This window comes from Dipteris shenzhenensis, chromosome 22, assembly GCF_047967505.1.
Source record: "Dipteris shenzhenensis isolate YYH24624 ecotype China chromosome 22, Dip_SZ_1.0, whole genome shotgun sequence".
Classification (NCBI taxonomy): Eukaryota; Viridiplantae; Streptophyta; class Polypodiopsida; order Gleicheniales; family Dipteridaceae; genus Dipteris; species Dipteris shenzhenensis.
The window spans coordinates 15,549,147-15,568,332 of NC_141617.1; the positions used below are offsets into that span (position 1 = coordinate 15,549,147).

General features: G+C 45.4%; 1 protein-coding gene across 1 annotated transcript in view; it reads left to right on the forward strand.

Annotated features, from left to right (window-relative positions):
- The window catches only part of LOC147887795 (uncharacterized), a 63,702-nt gene extending 46,425 nt beyond the window's left edge, over positions 1–17,277 (forward strand). Inside the window, exon 6 of the mRNA XM_087393566.1 lies at positions 16,765–17,277. Coding sequence (XP_087249692.1) covers positions 16,765–16,960 — 196 coding nt within the window. The 3' untranslated portion in view covers positions 16,961–17,277. The remainder of the gene's footprint in view (positions 1–16,764) is intronic.
- Positions 17,278–19,186: the final 1,909 nt, after the last annotated feature.

The following is a 19,186-nucleotide window of genomic DNA, read 5'->3' on the forward strand; positions in this document are numbered from 1 at the left end:
ACAATATTTGGTTGAGTCATGCTCTCTGAATGACATTCCTACTAGCATAGTTACCAGGGAATGGTGTTCCGACATCCGGAACACCGTTCCAGGAAGCAAGCCGGAACTAGAACGTCCCCCCCTTTTTTTTTTGCACTTTGAAAGTTTCAAATGGGTATTTTAGAGCTTATATAGAAAGGTTAAAGCTGTAAAATGTTAGTTTCTTTCATTTTCTAGCATAGTTTTATGTCATATGATTAGGTGTCGTGTATGACGTGGCGTTCCGGTTCATGTTGCCTTGTTCCCCCTTCCTGGAATGTTCCCATTCTGACACCCGAATTTCCAGAATGTTCCCGTTCCTTGGTAACTATGATTCCTAGCTCTCGGAGATTCCGGCGAGCATATTTGCGTGGCATGTATGGAGATCCAAATGCATAGAGACCTTATATGGTACTCGAGTCCATCTTGCAGGCACAGCTTGCACGCACATATATGGAGATCTAGATGCACAAAGGCCTTAGATGGTACTAAAGTCCATCCTACACGCGCATTGGTCAGTATTTGGATAGATATTATATGCACCTTGGTGGCCATTTGGGAGAACAAGTGGGCAGTCTCTGCCGGGAGGTTGTCGTCCTCATGGATTGGAGTGGCTCCCCATTGTTGGAGTCCTCCGAGGGTTGAGGGGGCACTTTCAGCCTTATCCATGGAACTTTGCTCCCTTACATGAGCTTGATTCTGTCCTATTAGAGTGTTATTTTCTCTTGCATGCTACTGCTCCCTTGAACTTGCTCTTGGAGTTTCTTTCATACTTAATAGAAGTCCCTTTTTCAGACACACTTTTTTGGGTGAAAAAGATTTATTTTTTATATTACAGAGTCACAATCCCAAAGCAGGATGTGCTCAAGTACATCAAGAGAATATCTCAAGATATGACAAATATACATCATGATCAAAAGTTCCTGTTTGCAAGCAAAAAAAAAAAGTTTGCTGCAAAGAGTGCCTGAAGAAAGAGTATCGGGGGGAAAAGGGATCACCAAAGACTCTATGATTTCTATCTTTCCAGAGAGTCCATAGTGCCCAATACCGAACCCATACAAAAACAAATCAAAACCTTGTTGGTGGGGGTGAATCCCAAATAGCTAGAAAGATTTTCCAAAAGCAGCACTGGGAAATGTGGTTTGTAAACGTTGGTGCAGCAATCCCAAAAAGTCACGTGTGTGAGAGCAATGCCAGAGAAGATGAGGCAATGACTCTTGTGGAGCCAAGCATCTGTGACAAACAGGTGGAGAAACGTGTTTGCATGACAGAAACTATCGAGATGGAAGAACTCTTAATAAAATTCTTCAGAGAAAAACCTGCTGTCAAAGAGGAATTTTAGATTTCCAAATCCCTCGCAATCTCCGTCGCCACCATTGTGCAGGATGATTCATATGCCAAAGGTTGTTTGCCCGCTGCGAAACCCAAGGCAAGGCCTAAAGAACCTTATACAAAGAAGAATACACACACACATACACTTTTTTTTTGGGGTGAAATCTTTGATTGATTATACACACTTTTTTTTTTGTAATATCCAATGCAGTATATTTATATGTTCATAAATTTACAAGATGGGAAGTCTCCGAAATGGAGAGGATCCCAAAGATCAGAAACATAAAAAGAAAAGCTCTATGCAAGAAGTATCCATATCACCCTCATGGCAGGCATCATATAAGGATTGACGCAATGAGGCTCGGAAAGATTCATATGACTTGTGAATTTGCCGACCTAAGTATGCCAAATTATGCTCACTCCAGATTGTCCAAAGAGCCCAATATCTCACCCAAGAGAGAAATAGTGAGTATTGAGACAAAGACCTCATAAATCTGCCAAAGAGCCAGAAATGTTTCCCAAAAATGTGACTCACGAAACAGAGCCGAAGATGATTTGAAATTTTCCCGAGGAGGTTCCTAGAACACGGGCAGTGCCAAAGCAAATGAGGGACAGTCTCTGAAGGAGCCTGACATCTTAAACATGTGGATGGTGCAATGCGACGTTTGGCAAGCGTGACTCCCACTGACAATGTGCTTGTCATGCATCTCCAAAGAAAAAGTCTTTGTTTCAATGGCATTCTACACTTCCATAATATCCAGAGATTCTTCCGCCACCATGAGAGGGGCTTCCTTATATGCCACAGAGTATTAGCATATTGCTGAATCCATGGAGCAGGCTGAAAAAGCGTGTAGACTTTGATGGAGGTCAAGGCAGAAAGAGGAACAGGATGCGTGAATGTAGCAGAGGGCTGCAATTGCCAATCCATAAGCCTGTCTATGTCAGCCACAGGAGGAACAGGTAGAAAAGGAAGTAATAGATCAGCAATTTTCTTCCATATGGACCTATGGTGCATTCCCAATGCATAGGAAGCAGTGGCCTGGGGAAAAGATAAGACATAGCCCTGATTATCTACCACATCATTTATGTATCTAGTTTCCAATTTCATGAGATTGTATGCCCGAACAGGTTCCTGTAAAGCGAGTGGAATGTCAAAGATGGCACTCCAATGAATACTTTCTTTCCTCATTGAATTTGTCCCCGAGCAATTATCAAGAGCCCATTTGACCTTAGAAAGTACTTGCTTCCAGTCAAGTATCAGAGCAGTAGAGAAAGGACAGCCAGGTATCTTCCCTACAAATCTCCCAATGAAAGTATGGAGCATAGTCGCCTTCCTGGCAAGTAGATGATATCTTATATTGAGGACATTGAGTCCACCATGCATCCTAGGAGAGCACACCATTTTCATCTTCATCAGTCTCAATGCTTTCACAGCAGTTTTTGTCCTCCATAACATCTCCATTGCTTGAGACATAAAAGCTGAAATATCTCTGGAGGACCAATGCAGTAAAGGCAAAAAGAACTGGACATAGGACATTACAATGGGCTGTACTATTTTGAGCCTGACATGAAGAGGCCAAGTAGAAATTTTCCAGTAGTCGAGTTTATGTTAAAGTCTTTGGAAGATCCATTTTAACTACTGCTTCCTGGTGATATGCCATCCAATAGGATATCCCAAATGCCTGACTACATCTTTGGAATGCACCACCTGACCTGGCCAGAGAATAGAATGCCAGTCACATTGTTTCAGGGGACTTCATCCTCATCAATATGGGTTTGTGCCGCGCAGACAAATCCATGATAATATCTCCAATGCCTTGACTGCAATTGAATATGCTAAGTATTCACATCAAGATGTGCTCATATTGCAGGTAGATATTGCTAAGGCATTTGACACTGTTCAATGGGATTTTATCTCTCAAATCATGACAAAGATGGGCTTTGGTTCCAAGATAGCAAATTCAGTTTACTGGCTTTATTCTGGCTCTACTTCTCAGTGTATTCTTGGGGGTCATCTATCTCGGTCATGGACATTGGGCAGATCAGTTAGACAGGGCTGCCCTCTTAGTGCTCTCTTTTATGCCATTGCGACCCATCCCCTCTTAATGTATCTTGATCATCTTACAAACACAGGACAGATGACTGGTCTTAAAATCCCTGGGGCTGCATCTTTTTTGGCACAAGCATATGCTGATGATTCCTTCTTTATGCCACATGATTCTCCCCGGGAAGTTCACATGCTCATGAGCACCCTATCATTGTATGGTTTGGCAGCGGGATTGCATGTCAATTTTGACAAATCTAAATTGATTGATTATAACCCACACCCACCCCCACACACACACACTTTTCTTTAAAGTGAAACACACACACCCACACACACACACCCCCACAGCCACCCACACACACACACACTTTTTTTTAAAGTGAAACACACACACACCCACACACATATTTTTTGGGTGAAACCAGTGTACCCACACACTTTTTTTAGTGAAAGCCATGATTGTTTATATTGCAAGAAAAACCATCTCAAAGCGAGGAGCTAGAAATTACATCAGCTGAAAACCTCTGTATATGCTAAATATACATCATGATCGATGTAGCGAGTCTGCAAGCAATCAAAAAAAGATTGTTGCAGAGAACACTGGAAAAAAGTAGATAAAGAAAATGTTGGATCACCAAAGACTTTACAATTCCCACACACACACACACTTACACACGCACACACAATGTTAGATAGTGTATATCAATATTAGATGAAAAGAAGAGGATGAAAACAAATAACATGGTATATATAAGAGTCAACAGAATAAAGCCAAATATATATATATATATATATATCCTCTTCTTTTTGTCTAACATTGATATACAGTGTCTAGAAAGTTGATCATAATCATGTAAAACCCTAGCAAATATAGATTTACTTTTTGTACAACCGTGAAGCTAGTCCTATTAATCTATAGAGTGTTTACTTGGCCAGCACTAGAGTTGTATAAAACTCTATAATCCTACGAAACGATGTGGCACATTCTAAGCCGTTAGATCAACTGGCCTATTATTAGCTGCTTACAATATACTTAGCAGTCGGCCAAGCATTCTAGTTCATTTTCTCTTTCTTACGCCTTCATCGTATTAAGAGATTCTGAGTTTCCCATCAATCATGATTTTTAAAATGGACTTCTGAAAATGTAAATTGCAATGAAGTTTTTCTTTCCTTCGTTTTATTTTTTCTTGAAACAGAGTCCTATTAAGTATGAAAGAAACAGCCAAGAGGAGAAACTCAAGGCATAGATACATCATGCGGAGCATGAAAAACTGGAGGTAATATACCACTCAAAAGTTTGAGCAAATGAAATAACCTGATAAGAACTAGGATTGTGGCTGGAAATGCCACATCATGAATGTGATGGTCTTAATCATCCTCTTGGCCGAATTGGATCTCAAAGATCCCTTCATCCTCGATCGAATAGCCATGATATTGAGCTAGGTGGACTTGGGTGCCATCACTAGCCTTTGTGCATCTAGATCTCCTTATGTGCCAAACAATGAAGATCGCTACAATCTTGCATGTGCAGGCTTGTATTAAGAGACAGGTTGGCATGAAAGTGGAAGAATTCTACACAATGATGCCAAATTGCAGTAGCCCAAGAGGAGTCTTGACTCTCATAAAACACTTGAGGCCCAAAAACCGAAAGCCAGAGCAATGAACCCCAAGTAATAAGTAGAGATGAAAGGAAAATCTGCCAATAAGTTCTGCTACCCCAACCCAAATGATTTTGGCTTGTCTGTGGTGTTGAGTAGACTTATTAGTTGCAAAGCACATGGACAAGAGGGATCAGCTCAAAAGCTACTCCTCCATTGATTTACTGTAATCCTTCCATGTATAGAAAGTTATCAATGATTTTTCTATTCTGCAGTGCCTCTTCCAAAATTGTGTCTGTATCTCCAAGGTGACCTGAAAGCTCTTCCCATGTTGTCCTTTGGAAGTTCTCCGATCTTTGGCAGTAATATGAAATTTTCTGGCATGAGTGGTGGTGAAGTCAAAGAAAGGAAGACCTTTGAGTGATTGCTTGCTATAATCCACTCCCATTAACTTGGATCCCATCGAAGACACTTTATCAGGACACCTCCATAAAGCCAATCCACTTTCATTCTATTGGATCCCACTCACCTTAACCCCATCAAAGATACTTTATGGGGACACCAAAGCCTCCAAGTCCCAAGTGGGATATCTTCTAGAGGAGGGTCTACATAGCAGCCTGAAGCAAAATGCATTGCTTAACAAGGCCTACTACAACGATTGGCTCCAGGTGCACATCAGATACCACATCATAATGAGAAGAGTTGAACTTTGCCTCCAAAGATCAGAGGGTCCTCACTGTGTCCCACAAGAGACCTATGACTTGAAGAGGGACAATTATGCTGGAGAAACCGATCCACTTGATAAGTCTATGATGCTCTGTGTCTCTATTGATCCACACTAGAGGAATAGTTAACCTATTTGAGCAACCCTTCTACCACGCTCTATGAGGTGACTAGTCAACTGATGTGTTGGTGTCTATGTTCTTCCGGAAGGTACTTGAAGACCTTCCAAGAGTCCATAGAGGAAGCATGACCTCTCACCCACCTGGACCATTGCATATATCATGATGCACCAAGAAGGTCTATCAAGCTCATCCAATATAAAATCATTCCGCATAACTGGCTGCCTATTACTATCATCCTGCATAACAGGGAGACTTCTCCAGCTCTGATGTAAAAATCTCTTTGAGCTTATGAATGAATTTTGCAGGGCAACAAATGGGAAGTGATGAAATGCAATGTGGATGCCAAGCACTCTAGATCATAGTATCCAGTGTTACGGTGTTGGTTGGTTGAGTATTCATTTGGGCATGTGTGGTTGTTGTCTCGTTGTAATGTCATATGGGCATTGATGTATGAATGAGGGTGAAGTATGTAATGTCATGTGTGGCATGCATGCATTAAATGCCGTGTTTAAGTGTATGTGCAAAGGGTGTGTCAAAGGTTGGGATTTTGGGCATTAATTGCCTTGGTCTAAGATTTGGGGAAAGGGAATTGGAGTGGTAAATTGCAAGTGGAAACTTTGGAAGCAAAGGGATGTGCATGCAAGGTAGCTACGTGAAACTAATCTCCAAGCTTCTAGTCGACAGGCTGGCATGATACGTGGCTGAATCAAGCATGAGGTGTCCGCTGCTGAACGAGGTGGCCACGTGATGGAAATTTCCAAGCTTCTAGAGAGCGAGTTGGCAATGGCACGTGAAGTTGCAATTCGTGGAGAATTCGGGAGAAGGGATGATAGGCAAAGAGGAAGATTGAGGCACCGTCGCTTTCACAGTTTGACAAGGTGGTTTTTTCCTTCATGGATGGAAAGTTGTGCACGTCTCTCATCAAGTCCTATGACATCGGTAATGACACTTTTGAGTTCTTGGGTTCACGCACACTCTTACACCTTCTCGTGTCAACTTACCTTCACCTTCCCAACTTGCTAATCCATTCCACTTTTGGAGAGTCTCAATGGCTTCTCACCTTCCTCACTCCTTGCAAATCTCAACGGCGGGGACATGAGTGTCACAATGAAATTGATGGGACAAGCAAGGAGGTCATCCTCAATCACTATTTCTTCTCATGACTGTATTCAACACCAGGGCATTTCTTCATCCCCAAGGGTATTTGGCTGGCCCTCAATGCATTCTTACAACCCAATCGTGCAACTTTGTTGCATTCTTTTGCTCCACTTTTCATAGTACAGTATGCAAGCATCAGGATACACATATGTGCAGATGTGGCCCCCATCTTACTTATTTCTTTCATCAGTGCGACGTGCCCCTCCCCTCTAACATGGATTCCTCCTTCACTTCACAGAAGCGTTGTGAGACAAAGATTAAGAATGGTTCTTGTGGAGTTGCAATAAAAGATGAAGAACAGGAGCGATCCTAAGGGAACTAGATGCTACCTTGGAATAGATCGTGAGACCGTGACGTGCGAAGCGGGTTAGTCTGAGGGCTGAAGAGGAAGATTTTCCTTGACGTCGCACGTACGTTGGACGAGGAGATGATTGTGGGGTTTTTGACGCAGAGATAAGAGAGAAGGGGGCTGTCCTAAGGGAACTGAAAGCCTCCTCATGTGGATTGCTGGCTTGCTGATTGTTGACGAATTCTGATCGTCGCCTCCTGATAGTTAATGAGAAGAGAGTGTTGATTTGACGCATGGGCTGGTTGGTGCTGGCTTGCGAGTGGAAGAAGAAAATGACAATGTACGTGGCCTGAATTGTGGAGAGAAGGCAAACTGAAATCTGATCGTAGTCAGTATTTGAGTAGACACGAAAGGAAGCTTTTTCCACCTTGATGAGGAGGTGGAGTTTTGTGAGCATTACGTGGCTGATTGTCCTCTGAGCTGTCAAGAGTTCGTGGATAAAGTGCTGACCTGAAGTTGCCATTGCCTTGGGTAGTGTGAATCGTGGGTTTTTTGTGAGTCTGTGTGTTTGTTTTCAATAAGTTTGTGGGGAGTACCTTGAGTCTTGTGATTTGGATACCTGCTTTGGCACCTGATGCATTTGCTTTTTCTTCTTGAGCTTCAAGCTGCTGATCCCATTGAAGAGAATGTATTTGTCTCGAGTTAGGACTGGAAGTGCTAGGAATTTTGTTTGAGGGTTTTCATGTTGAAGTTATGTTGTCCTTAGTTCATGGCTGTTACTGGTCTTTGATTTTACATCTGTTAGATGAGGAATGGGCTGGTATAACTCTTCTTAATGAAGATCTCACTGAGTGCATCCTGCATTTGGAACTTTGTGACGAGGAAGACTTTATATGAGTAGATAGTGAATCCCTTGGAAATCAGCGTTGTCTCTTGAGCCCTTCTCTCACCCTCTCTGTCTTTCCCCTTTTCCTTTCATCAGTGTCATCCATGGGAGTGGTTTTTGTGTGAGGAATGCCACGTACCCTTATTGGCCATCTGCTGCTGATCTAAAATGGTGGCTGAAACAGTGGCCTTTGCAGGCTCCCATCTCACGACATCCACCCGGATGGTGGCGATCTGTGCTTTCACTGCCTCAATTGCTGGCCCACTACGCGGGGCTATCGCCATGGTGCCACCTCCTTATGGAGCTGTGATATCTCGTGGCTCAGGCTATGGATTAGACGGCCTTGCTCTGCCTCTTGTGTGGGAAGGTAGTGTATCTCTTCAAGAGAAAGTGGTCCGAAGAGCTCGATGGGATCATTTGACCATGGAGCAGGTATGGATATGGTGTGAATGGGAGCTGGATGATGGGGAGTGGGGATGGAGACTGATGATGAGGGCACATCTGGAGTGCAGGTGTGTCGAGATGGATTGAGGAGGGGAAAGGTGGCTGGCTAGCTTATAGTAATTATAGAGTGTACTGATATTCTAGTGCTATCATAGTGTGACCTCCATTACATCAGTTTAAGACTTAGGGTTCTGGGGCTTAGGTTTGAATTATGTAATCAATGCTTGTCCTTCACAGTAGATGGCCTATTTTCCTTCTTTCTTGGCTTCTTTCACTTTAGGAAGTTCAAATGGATCTTTGCTTTAGCTGAGTCAGAGTGAGCTCCTCCAATATCCGTATGCTTTCCATTTCCCTCCATATCATGGACTTTCCTTTCTAGAGCTGCAAGCCAAAGCTTGAGTTGTCTAGCTCATTGACATTCTCTTGTGGATCGAGAGGCTTCATCCTCTGATATGTTTTTGCATATGGGGTAGGAGTCGGAGCAAAACCTACAACAGTCGAATACGAAAGCCTCGCGTGGGTGAACGCCTTGATCATGGGTGTTTCCATATCACCCTTTATAAAATGGATAACCCCCTCTGCTGTAGTTAGCACTCCAGATGGGCCAGGGGGTTCAGCACAACCCGCAGTCCCCCGACCTGTTGACTGTGCGCCTGAAACGGGTCCTGTTGCTGCTGTCGTGCGCGATCCGTCCTTGCTGTGTGCAACCTTGTGCGTGAGCTTCTGGTAGCAGCGCTGTTACAATTTCTGGCGGTGTTGCTACTAGTGGCACCGCTTTCTACAGGTGCTACTGTTGGTCGCACTATTGCTAGTGGTACTGCTGCCGGTGGTGTTGCTACAAGCGGCGGAGTGGAGGAGCTAGCTTAGGCAGGATGGAGATCTAGGTGGGAGTGGAGGAACTAGCTAGGCGGGGGTGAAAGAAAGAAAGAAAGATATATTAACGTCCTCGGGATAACTTGCAGATCCGCTGCTCTCTGGCTATATCTGCAGCTCTTCCTGCCTCAATTCTTAGCCGATGGGTTGGACAGATACATAGAAAATGCTCCTCCGTTTGGACCTCCTCAACGTGCATAACTTGTAGATCCGCTGCTTTCTAGCTATGCCTGCACCTCGTCTTGCCTCAATCCTCAGTTGATGGGTTGAGACCTGCATCTATCCAATGGCAATCCTCAGTGCATGTGAGACTCCTCTGTCCTCGAGATACTTGGTTCTAATGATGAGGCCATCTTCCGATACTCTCAAGATGTGGTTGTGATAGAATTGGATCTTGGTGGGGAACTCTTGGTCCCCTCCCTACATCGGAAACGTATGGAGCTAGAGGAGATCTAACCATATGGTACGATGAATCTCATCTTGTGGGATTGGCTTGGGCGGTGCATCCATGCTGTAGTGAAAGGGGGGAAGGTGGTCCATTTGAATACCATGACTCACAAACCATGTGGATATGCGTGCATACCATAATGTATCAACTCCGCTCTTTGCTAGCCGTTTGGATGACAGCCTCGGTAATTTCCATTGGGATAGGGTCCAAACTTTGTGAAGGAATGTCACTGTCTGAAAAATGGCATCAACTTGGAGAGGTGGCATGGTGGACTCTGCGTGTACTATGTGATGAGGGACTGAGGACTTCCAAATCATCCTAGACCTCATAGTCACCTGTAGTCGCTCAAATATCCTCCACTTTGTCGCCGAAAGATTACTCCCCCAAAAAAGAGTTGCATGCATGGGAGTCGGCCTCACTAGGGTGTTGAAAAGCTAGGCCTTCGTCGGTGGATTCTGAAAGTGTGCCTAGAAGTACTGTCTCTCTAGTCCGGCCAAAGCACCGTGCGCTCATGTGAGTCGTGTTCTGGCTGCATGGGTCATCATGAAAACTGGCCTTGTGAAGATTGCCCTAGGTATGTGTAGGACTGCACTCTCCATTGGCTCATCTCAGTAAGTGAAGCTAGGTCGGTGAAGCACGGTGCATGAGGCGTTGAAGATCATAACCTTGGTCTTCCCAAGATTAAGTGCAGGTCTTTGTCTCTTTGCAGAACACCTCGAGGGCCTCCAGATCTTTGTGCAATCGCTCTATTGATGATGATATAAGGACTATGTCATCCCCATATAGTAATATCTGTATCATTATGTCAGCCAATAGTGATCCCTCGCCTCTTAGGCAGTCTATAAAGGATGTGATCTCATTAATGTAGAGCCTGAAGAGAGTCAGTGAAAGGAGGCATCCTTGCTTCACTTATGGTGCTCTCAACTCAATCCGATAGGCCTCCTGGGTATGAACCCTCCCTGTAGCAAGCTTGTATAGGCTCGTCACCCCCAAAATCATAAGCTTTGGGATTTGCAATCTCCTATAACCTCTTGATCAGGCAGGATCATGGGGTAGTGTCGAAGGCCTTCTGAAAGTCTACAAAGCAAGCATAGATTTGCTAATGTCTGGACCTCGCCTCCTTAATGATAGCCCTCAAGGTGACGATGTGGTCTAGGATGGAGTGTTGTCTCCGAAATCCTGCCTGTCCTAGATCCCTCTGCCCATGAGTCAGCAGCTCCCAAAAAAGAGTTCATTTCTGAGACACTAGAGGAAGAGAAAAGACGGGCCGATAAAGCAATGAATGTCCTAGTTAGAGGTTTCACAGTGGGAGATACCCCAATGGCAGATGCTCAAGCCCTATTTGTCAAGCTGGAAGTCAACCTTACACGTGAGGCAACTTGGAGGGTAGAGAAGACGGAGATACCAACAAGACCATTAGTGCTGAAACTCCGAACTGCAATAGATAGGTCCAACCTCATGAGCATGCGAGCATCCCTGAAGGGGACCAAAATCTACTTGGATGATGACCTCGCCCTTCTACAGCAGGAGCATAGAAGGGAAGGCATGATACGGGTAATGGTAGCAAGGGACTAGGTCCATTGGCTTTTGTCTCACGGATACATGACCTCACCATATCCCCCCCCTTCCCCTCACTTGGAGCCGACCACTCATATCTAGCCTTCGATGTTCTCGCTACTACACCAGGCACAAGGAGAGTTCCTACCACTACCCGGACCCAGACCCACTTTGACCGTGCCCTTGATCCAGTGTATGTGTGTCACTTAGCCAGAGAGCTTCTGGCCTTAGTGGAGGCTGATTTAGACCTCGTCCACCCCTCAGCCACCCTTGTCATAGTGATACAGGATGCTGCCACCAAATCCTTTCCTACGACCCGATCTTCACGGGTAGAGATGGGAAGATGCCTCAAAACCCCTGGTTTGATGATGAATGCGGAGAGATGCGAGCCCACCTCACACGGGAGCGAGCCTTGGGTCAGTTGACATCACATGAGGCACACAAGATCTTTCAGCAGTTGACACGCCGCAAGAGACAAGCCTTCCTCACACATAGGATGGATGAGATCATCAGATCATTTCGCGGAGGAGACCCAACCACAGGGTGGGGATTCCTCTCGAAGGGGAAACCACCCATCCCCATCACGGATTCCTCTCGGAGGGGAAGCCACCCATCCTCATCACGGATCCGGGCGTGTGGCACACTTATGCATGCTCCTTATATGATGTCCCGAGGCAGACACTGACAGAGATGTCCTCTATGCCACTACCTATCATCTATTCACTACGCAGAATGTGCGGGCTGCACTTCGCCGACTCCACAACCGGAAAGTACAGGATCACGAAGGCCTACGAAGGCCTTTGGACAGAGCACTTCGGACATGGGCAGGAGGTCCTAGCACCAATCCTTGCACATATGTTTAACCTTGCAGTTTGTCATGGCTTCCCACCAGCATTGAGCACCACTACTATCGTACCAATACACAAAGCAGGAGACCTCATGGACACCGAGAACTATCGCACCCTCATGATTGGCCACACATTGGCCAAGATCTATGGATTGGTACTAGAGAGAAAGATCATCAGTCATACAGAGGCACAAGGGCAGTGAGCACTAGGGCAGGCAAGATTTAGGAGGCAGCACTCTACTTTAGACCGCATCTTCACTTTGAGGGCTATCATTGAGGAGGCGAAGTCCAGACATCAGAGAGTCTACACATGCTTCGTAGACTTTCAAAAAGCCTTCAATACTGTTCCATGATCCCGCATGATCAGGAGACTACAGGAGATGCAGATCCCAGAGATGCTGATTTGGGGTGCGATGAGCTTATATGAGTCAGTCAGAGGCAGGGTCCGTGTCCCAGGCGGTCTATCAAATTGGGTCGAGAGCACCATTGGGGTGAAGCAGGGCTGCCCTCTCTCACCGACTCTCTTTGGACTCTACATTGATGAGATCGCATCTTTCATAGATCGCCTAGGTGGCGAGGGCCCATTATTAGGGGATCTCCTCATACAGATATTGTTATATGCCGATGATATAGTCCTTATATCCTCTTCAGCGGAGGGGTTGCAGAGAGATCTGGAGGCATTAGAGGTGTTTTGCACAGAGAGAGATCTGACGTCAACCTTCGGAAAACTAAGGCTATGATCTTCAACACCTCACAAGCAGTGACTAACCGACTTACTTTCACCTATCGTGGTGAACCAGTGGAGATATTGCAGTCATACACATATTTGGGAGCAGTCTTCACAGGACCCATCTTCACGATGAAACATGCAGCCCAGGCACAACTCACACGAGGGCGTAGTGCTTTGGCTAGACTAGAGCGGCAGTGTTTCCAGGCGCACTTCCAAGATCTACCGACGAAGGGCTGGCTTTTCGACACACTAGTGCGGCCGACTGTCATGTATGCAGCACCTTTCTGGGGGTGCGATCTTCCGAGGACATACTAGAGGAGCTTCGAGCGGCTACAGGTGACGATGGGATCCATGATGATCTGATGTAAGCCCTCAGTTTCACATGAGATAGTACAGGCAGAGTTCGCCATGACACGTCTCCAGGTTGATGCCATCTTTCAGACAATGACTTTCATCCAGAGAGAGACTTACCTCATTGGAGACTTCCGAGGTTGGCCCTAGAGTCATCCAGACGACTCGCAGAGAGCGGGGCAGACACATGGTATGCACGCATATCTACATGGCTTGCCAGGCACGGTATCCAGATGGACAGGCTTGCTCCCTTTCAGTATAGTATGGATGCACCTCTTGAGTTGATCCCGCGAGATGAGATCAACCGTATCATACGATTAGACCTTCTCCAGCCTCACACATCCCGGACTTGGGGGAGGGATTAGGAGCTTACCACCAAGACCCAGTTTTATCGCGACCACTTCCAGAGAGTATCAGAGGAGGGATTCATTATCAGACCTTGGTATCTCGAGGATAAAGGAGTATCTCATGCACTGAGGATTGCCATTGGTTAGATGCGGGTTTCATCCCATCAGCTGAGGATTGAGGCAGGGAGAGCAACGGGTATACCTAGAGAGCAGTGGGTCTGCACGCTATGTACACTGGGGGCAGTTGGGACAGAGGAGCATTTTCATTGTGTTTGCCTAGCCTACTACGAGATTCGGGGACACTACCACTGTCTCTACCTAGAGGGGAGTGGCTTCGGTCCTTTGTCACGACTGATCCATTTCCATGACCAGGTCTATATTGGGCTTTATCTGATGGAGATGCAGCGACACAGGGAGGCGCTTCTACAACAGATCAGAGAGCAGCAGGGGATGGTCAGAGACCACTACAGGATATAGAGGGTGAGCGGGCACAGCGGCACGTCACAGACTTCTATACATTTGAGTCAGTCCCCGGACACAGTGGAGTGGAGGAAGAGGAGCTAGTCGATATGAGAGCAGCCTGGATGAGCAGCCGGCACAGTACCATCGAGAGAGGGGCGCAGAGGCCACATGTGCGACAGAGAGCCCGCAGAGTACACTCTATTGAGGTTTGGCCTATCACAGCTTTCCTCAGGGGAGACCGACAGAGACGAGGGGTCACTCTAGACATAGCCCAGAGAGCCCAGAGAGCAAGGAGTCCGCGCCCCCCACCGCAGCGCGAGACAACTCGACAGACGTAGATACGAGACATTTTTGCAGCCCACCAAAGAGCCATCACTGTACTAGGCTTCGGTTTTGTCCCAGTGCCTGGATAGATTGATTGATATGATTATGATTCTGTTAGCATAGAGTAGTACTCAGTAGTACTCAGCAACGGTCCTAGCGTACCCTTTGCTTCAGCCCATTGAGGCTTGTATGAGTCCGCTTTTCTATGCACTTTGTCCCATAGGCCGGCGAGGTCTCCCGTGGACATTAATATATCTTTCTTTCTTTCTTTCTTTCTTTCTCTATGCGGGTACTAATCTCCCTCTCTAGTACCGATCCATAAATCTTGGCCAACGTGTGGCCAATCATAAGAGGGTGGTATCGATACAATAGTGGTAGTGGTCCAAGTAGGTAGGAAGCGATGATATACCGGAGGTTGAACATCCGCGCTAGAAACGGAGCCAAGACCTCCTACACATGTGCAAAGTCCCTTGATCCTGTGCTCTCCGATTATGGAGCCGACGGAGTGCAGCACGTACATTCTGTGCAGTGAACAAATGACAAGTAGTGGGCCTAAGCATAGAGGACATATCAGGTGGTGTCTACATCAGGACGTTACGTATGTGTGCCAAATATTTGGATTTGTGATGGGAATATGCGGCTTCCCCTCTGATAGAAGTCACCATCCAATGGTAGGATCTCCCCCTTGAAAGGATATGATCACCTCATCCATCCGGTGTGAGAAAAATCTGCCTCGTACAACGTCTCAATCATTGTGAGATCCATTGTGCCTCAATTGACGTCAGATGGCCTAAGGCTCAATCACGTATGTACTCGTCGTCGAACCAAGGGTTTTGACGCATCTTCCTAGTAGGACGTGTGCAGATCGAGTCATGGGGAAAGATCTGGTGGCAACGTCCTATACCACTGAGGCAAGGGTGTCCGAGGCGTGGGTGAGGTCTACATCATCTCCAAGTAGGGTTGGGAGCTCTTGGGTTAGGTGGTTCACATAGATTGGGCCAAGGGCACGATCAATGTGGATGTGGACATGAGTGGACGTGGGACGAGACCTCCTTGTGACTGGCATAGTAGCATAGATACAAAAGGCTACATATGAGTGGTCAGCACCGAGTGACGGAGGAGGCACAACAAAGTCGTGTCTCCATGAGGCAAACGGCTAAGGGACCCAGTAGGTAGTCCACTGTACTTGTCTCCCTACCATGTGGGAAACAAGTGAGCCCGCCATCTTTGGAGACTGTTATATATGATCAAATCACGGCAACTCCAGTAGATGTCACCCATACCTTGTCACGTGTGGTGCATATGCTGAGTGCCTCACTGTCCCAAGCTCTGCTACATCTAGCTCTGGTATTACGAGGGGATCAGATGCAAAGTCAAGCAAGCCCACCTATCTATCTATTGTACGTGCATTAAAATCACCAGTCACTAAGGAGGAGGGTATCTCCTTGCCTAGAGAACTCCATGATGGCATCATGTGTCGTCTCATATGGGCTGTGTCCCTCTGTCCTCACATGCATAAGATGATGTATCTGGGGGGAAATAGCACACCTCAATAAAGATCGGTCGTGCATCTAGTAGCTGGACTCGCATCCACATATGCCGTGCATGCTCCTCTCTCTCCGCACCATAGATATGAGTGGTCTTACATGTGATCTAAAAAGGACAGCCACATCCCTAGATCCTCGCACTAGGCTCTCGTGTCTCGATATAGAAGAATATGTCTCTATCGGTGTATGTTTCCAAGAACCCCCCCGGATCGGACCGAAGGGTGCCATTGCAATTCCATATTGCCATTTTCAGTCCACTTTGTGCACTTATCCTATGAGTCTGACATCGTTTCCTTCCCTTCCCTGTCTACTCTGTCTCGAATGTTATAAGGGCTACATTTGTGGCCTCCATGCTGTCAATTTTCTCAATCAAAGCTAGGCATATCTTGTTGAGACTGGCGAGTACATTAGATGTGCCAGTGTGGGTTGTTCCTGCTGAGTATGTTGCCATGGCATTTTCCAGTGCTTGCATTCCCTAAATATCCTCTACACATCCTCGTGTAGGCATTGTGCAAAAGCTCTGTTGCCTCTGAGAGAGAGAGAGAGAGAGAGAGAGAGAGAGAGAGGGGCGTCTTTTTTTCCTCAGATGTTTACAGTATGGTGTGGTATTTTTTATTGGAACCATTCAACACCTCATTCTTTAATTCTGGTTATTTTTCAGACTTAATGAAGTGACAATTGATGAAAAGATCTGGCGGGCTACTCTTCTTTGTCAAGGGTTTGAAAAGGTTGGCTATCTTGCAACTACTTGTGAAGTCTGTTTGCAAAGACAACAAGACAACTTGAAGCTTCTTAGTCTCACTAAGCAGCTCTTAGCTCATATAGAGGATATGTGTGCAAGGGATAGGGTGAAATGAGCAGATTGTGCAAGGATCAAAAGCCTTTGTTTGGAACAGAGGTGAAAGTCCAGAATATGTCAGGAAAACCCCTTCTGTGAAACAGAAATCAGATGTCAGCATACATCAGGAGAGGGGCACATCCTCAACACAAAAGAAAGGGTTATTAAAAAATTGACAATTCAGAACAGCCTCAGAGCTTTTTTGGACTTCTGTTTTGAAGGCTGATAACCCTGTCGTTAAAAGGCATAATAGTTTTATGTGGCTCACATAGCCATTGAGCTTGGATCTTATTTTGAGATAAATTGAAAGCAGTCTTAATTTTTTAGTTTTTTATTTTCTGATAACTATTTCCCAGCATTATACTCAGCTTGGCTCCTCCATTTTTCAATTATGTTAGGGTATCAGAAATCGTTTCAGCATCATCTGCTGCAAATTCTGTCATAATTGATAAAATGCTTAGCATTAAATGAAAAATGTAAATCTTACAAGAAACCTCAGATTGACACCTGAATACTTTCAAATCTCATTGGATATCAAAAGATCTGCACTGTTGGCTTGTTTTGAAGGATAATCACTTTAACTTAGAAGGGTTACATGGCCCTTACGAGTTCCCAAGCATCTGAGCATTCAAGTTGGAATATAAGTCACACGCACTAGACGATTTGATATGGCTATGCTAAGATCTAATTTTTTAGTTGAACGGGATCTTATGTGCAAGAGTTGCAATGACCCTTCATTGGAGTACTTTTTTTGGGGTTTGAAATAGACTTCCTAATCAGTATGAAAGAAACATCATAGAGAAGAAACTCAAGGCAAAGATACATATGCAGAGGATGAAAAACTGGTGGTAAAATACCACTTAAAGAGTATGAAAAGGCCAAAAAATTGGATAGAATGACTATTGTGGTTGGAAATGCCACGCATGCCTATGATGGTCTCTAAGAAAGATCATCCCCCTATTTGAATTAGCTCAAGGCGTGCATCAAAATTACATTAGAAATAGGAGATCTGGCCAACTTGCCACCATACTACACATAGAAAACCAAAGTGTCCTCTCCACTATTCCACAAGAGAACTATGGCTTGAAGAGGGACTCCTAGGCTTGAGAAAGCACCATCCACCTGATACGTCTATGTTGTCCCCTAGCTATATAGGCGTACTCTAGAGGATAACTCCATGAGGTTGCACTTCACGCCTTTTCCTACACTACTCGATCCACCCGTCGACCAACTCTTGGGACCGTCCCCTGCAATAGTTGGTATGATGATGAGTGTAAGGCTCTATGTTCTCAACTAAGATTAGAAACCAAACATAACCTTCCATGGCCCTCCTCAGGTGGTTTGACTTGTTTCCCACATGGGAGGGGCTCCAACGTACTTGACTACATCATGGGATCCCTTGTCTTTTATGTCTCGTATCACTTATTTCATTAGCGCCACCCCTTTGAGGGGTTGACCACACGTACCTCTTCTTTTGCATCTCTACTCCCGGTCTCGCAATGCCACACACTCCACCAATCAATCATACCACTTACCAAGATATACATCTTGATCGTAGTCTTTGACCTAGTTACTCTGCCCGATTATATACATTGTCTCGTCGCTAATCCGGATTCGAAACCAAACATAACCTTCCAAATGAATCAGAGACGATGCGTGAGTATTGTCGACTGGTGCACCGGACGAAGCATGTTTTCCTCCCCCATAGGAATGAGGAGTTATTAATTGTCTTCTTCATTAACAACTCCAAGGAATTTTGGAGGAAAATCGTTGAGAGGTGGTCCCCTTCACCCCTCATAGATATTCAGGTTTAGCACGATTATGCACGCACTTTATACGACATTCCACACCAGACCGTTCCTAACCTCTCACACTCACCTTGCCCCACCTCATCTACTCTCTTCACTAAAGGTGGTTTTAAGGAGGCCGTGGTGAAGCTTCATAATGGTTGAGCAAAAGATCACTAGGGTTTATGCACTAAATTCATTGCATACGGGATTAATATCTTAGCTCTGACCTTAACAAAGCTCTTTAATGAAGTTGTAAGGCTTGGCTTTCCATGTATTTGGATGATTAACACCATTTCATCTATTTACAAGGCAGGGGATCCCATGAACCCAGAGAACTACAAGACCATCATGGTCGGATATGTCATGTCCAAGATCTATGCATCAATATTTGATACCGAGGTTAGTCGATTTGCAGAGATGCAGGGATCCAGAGTAAAGGGACAGGCAGAATTTCG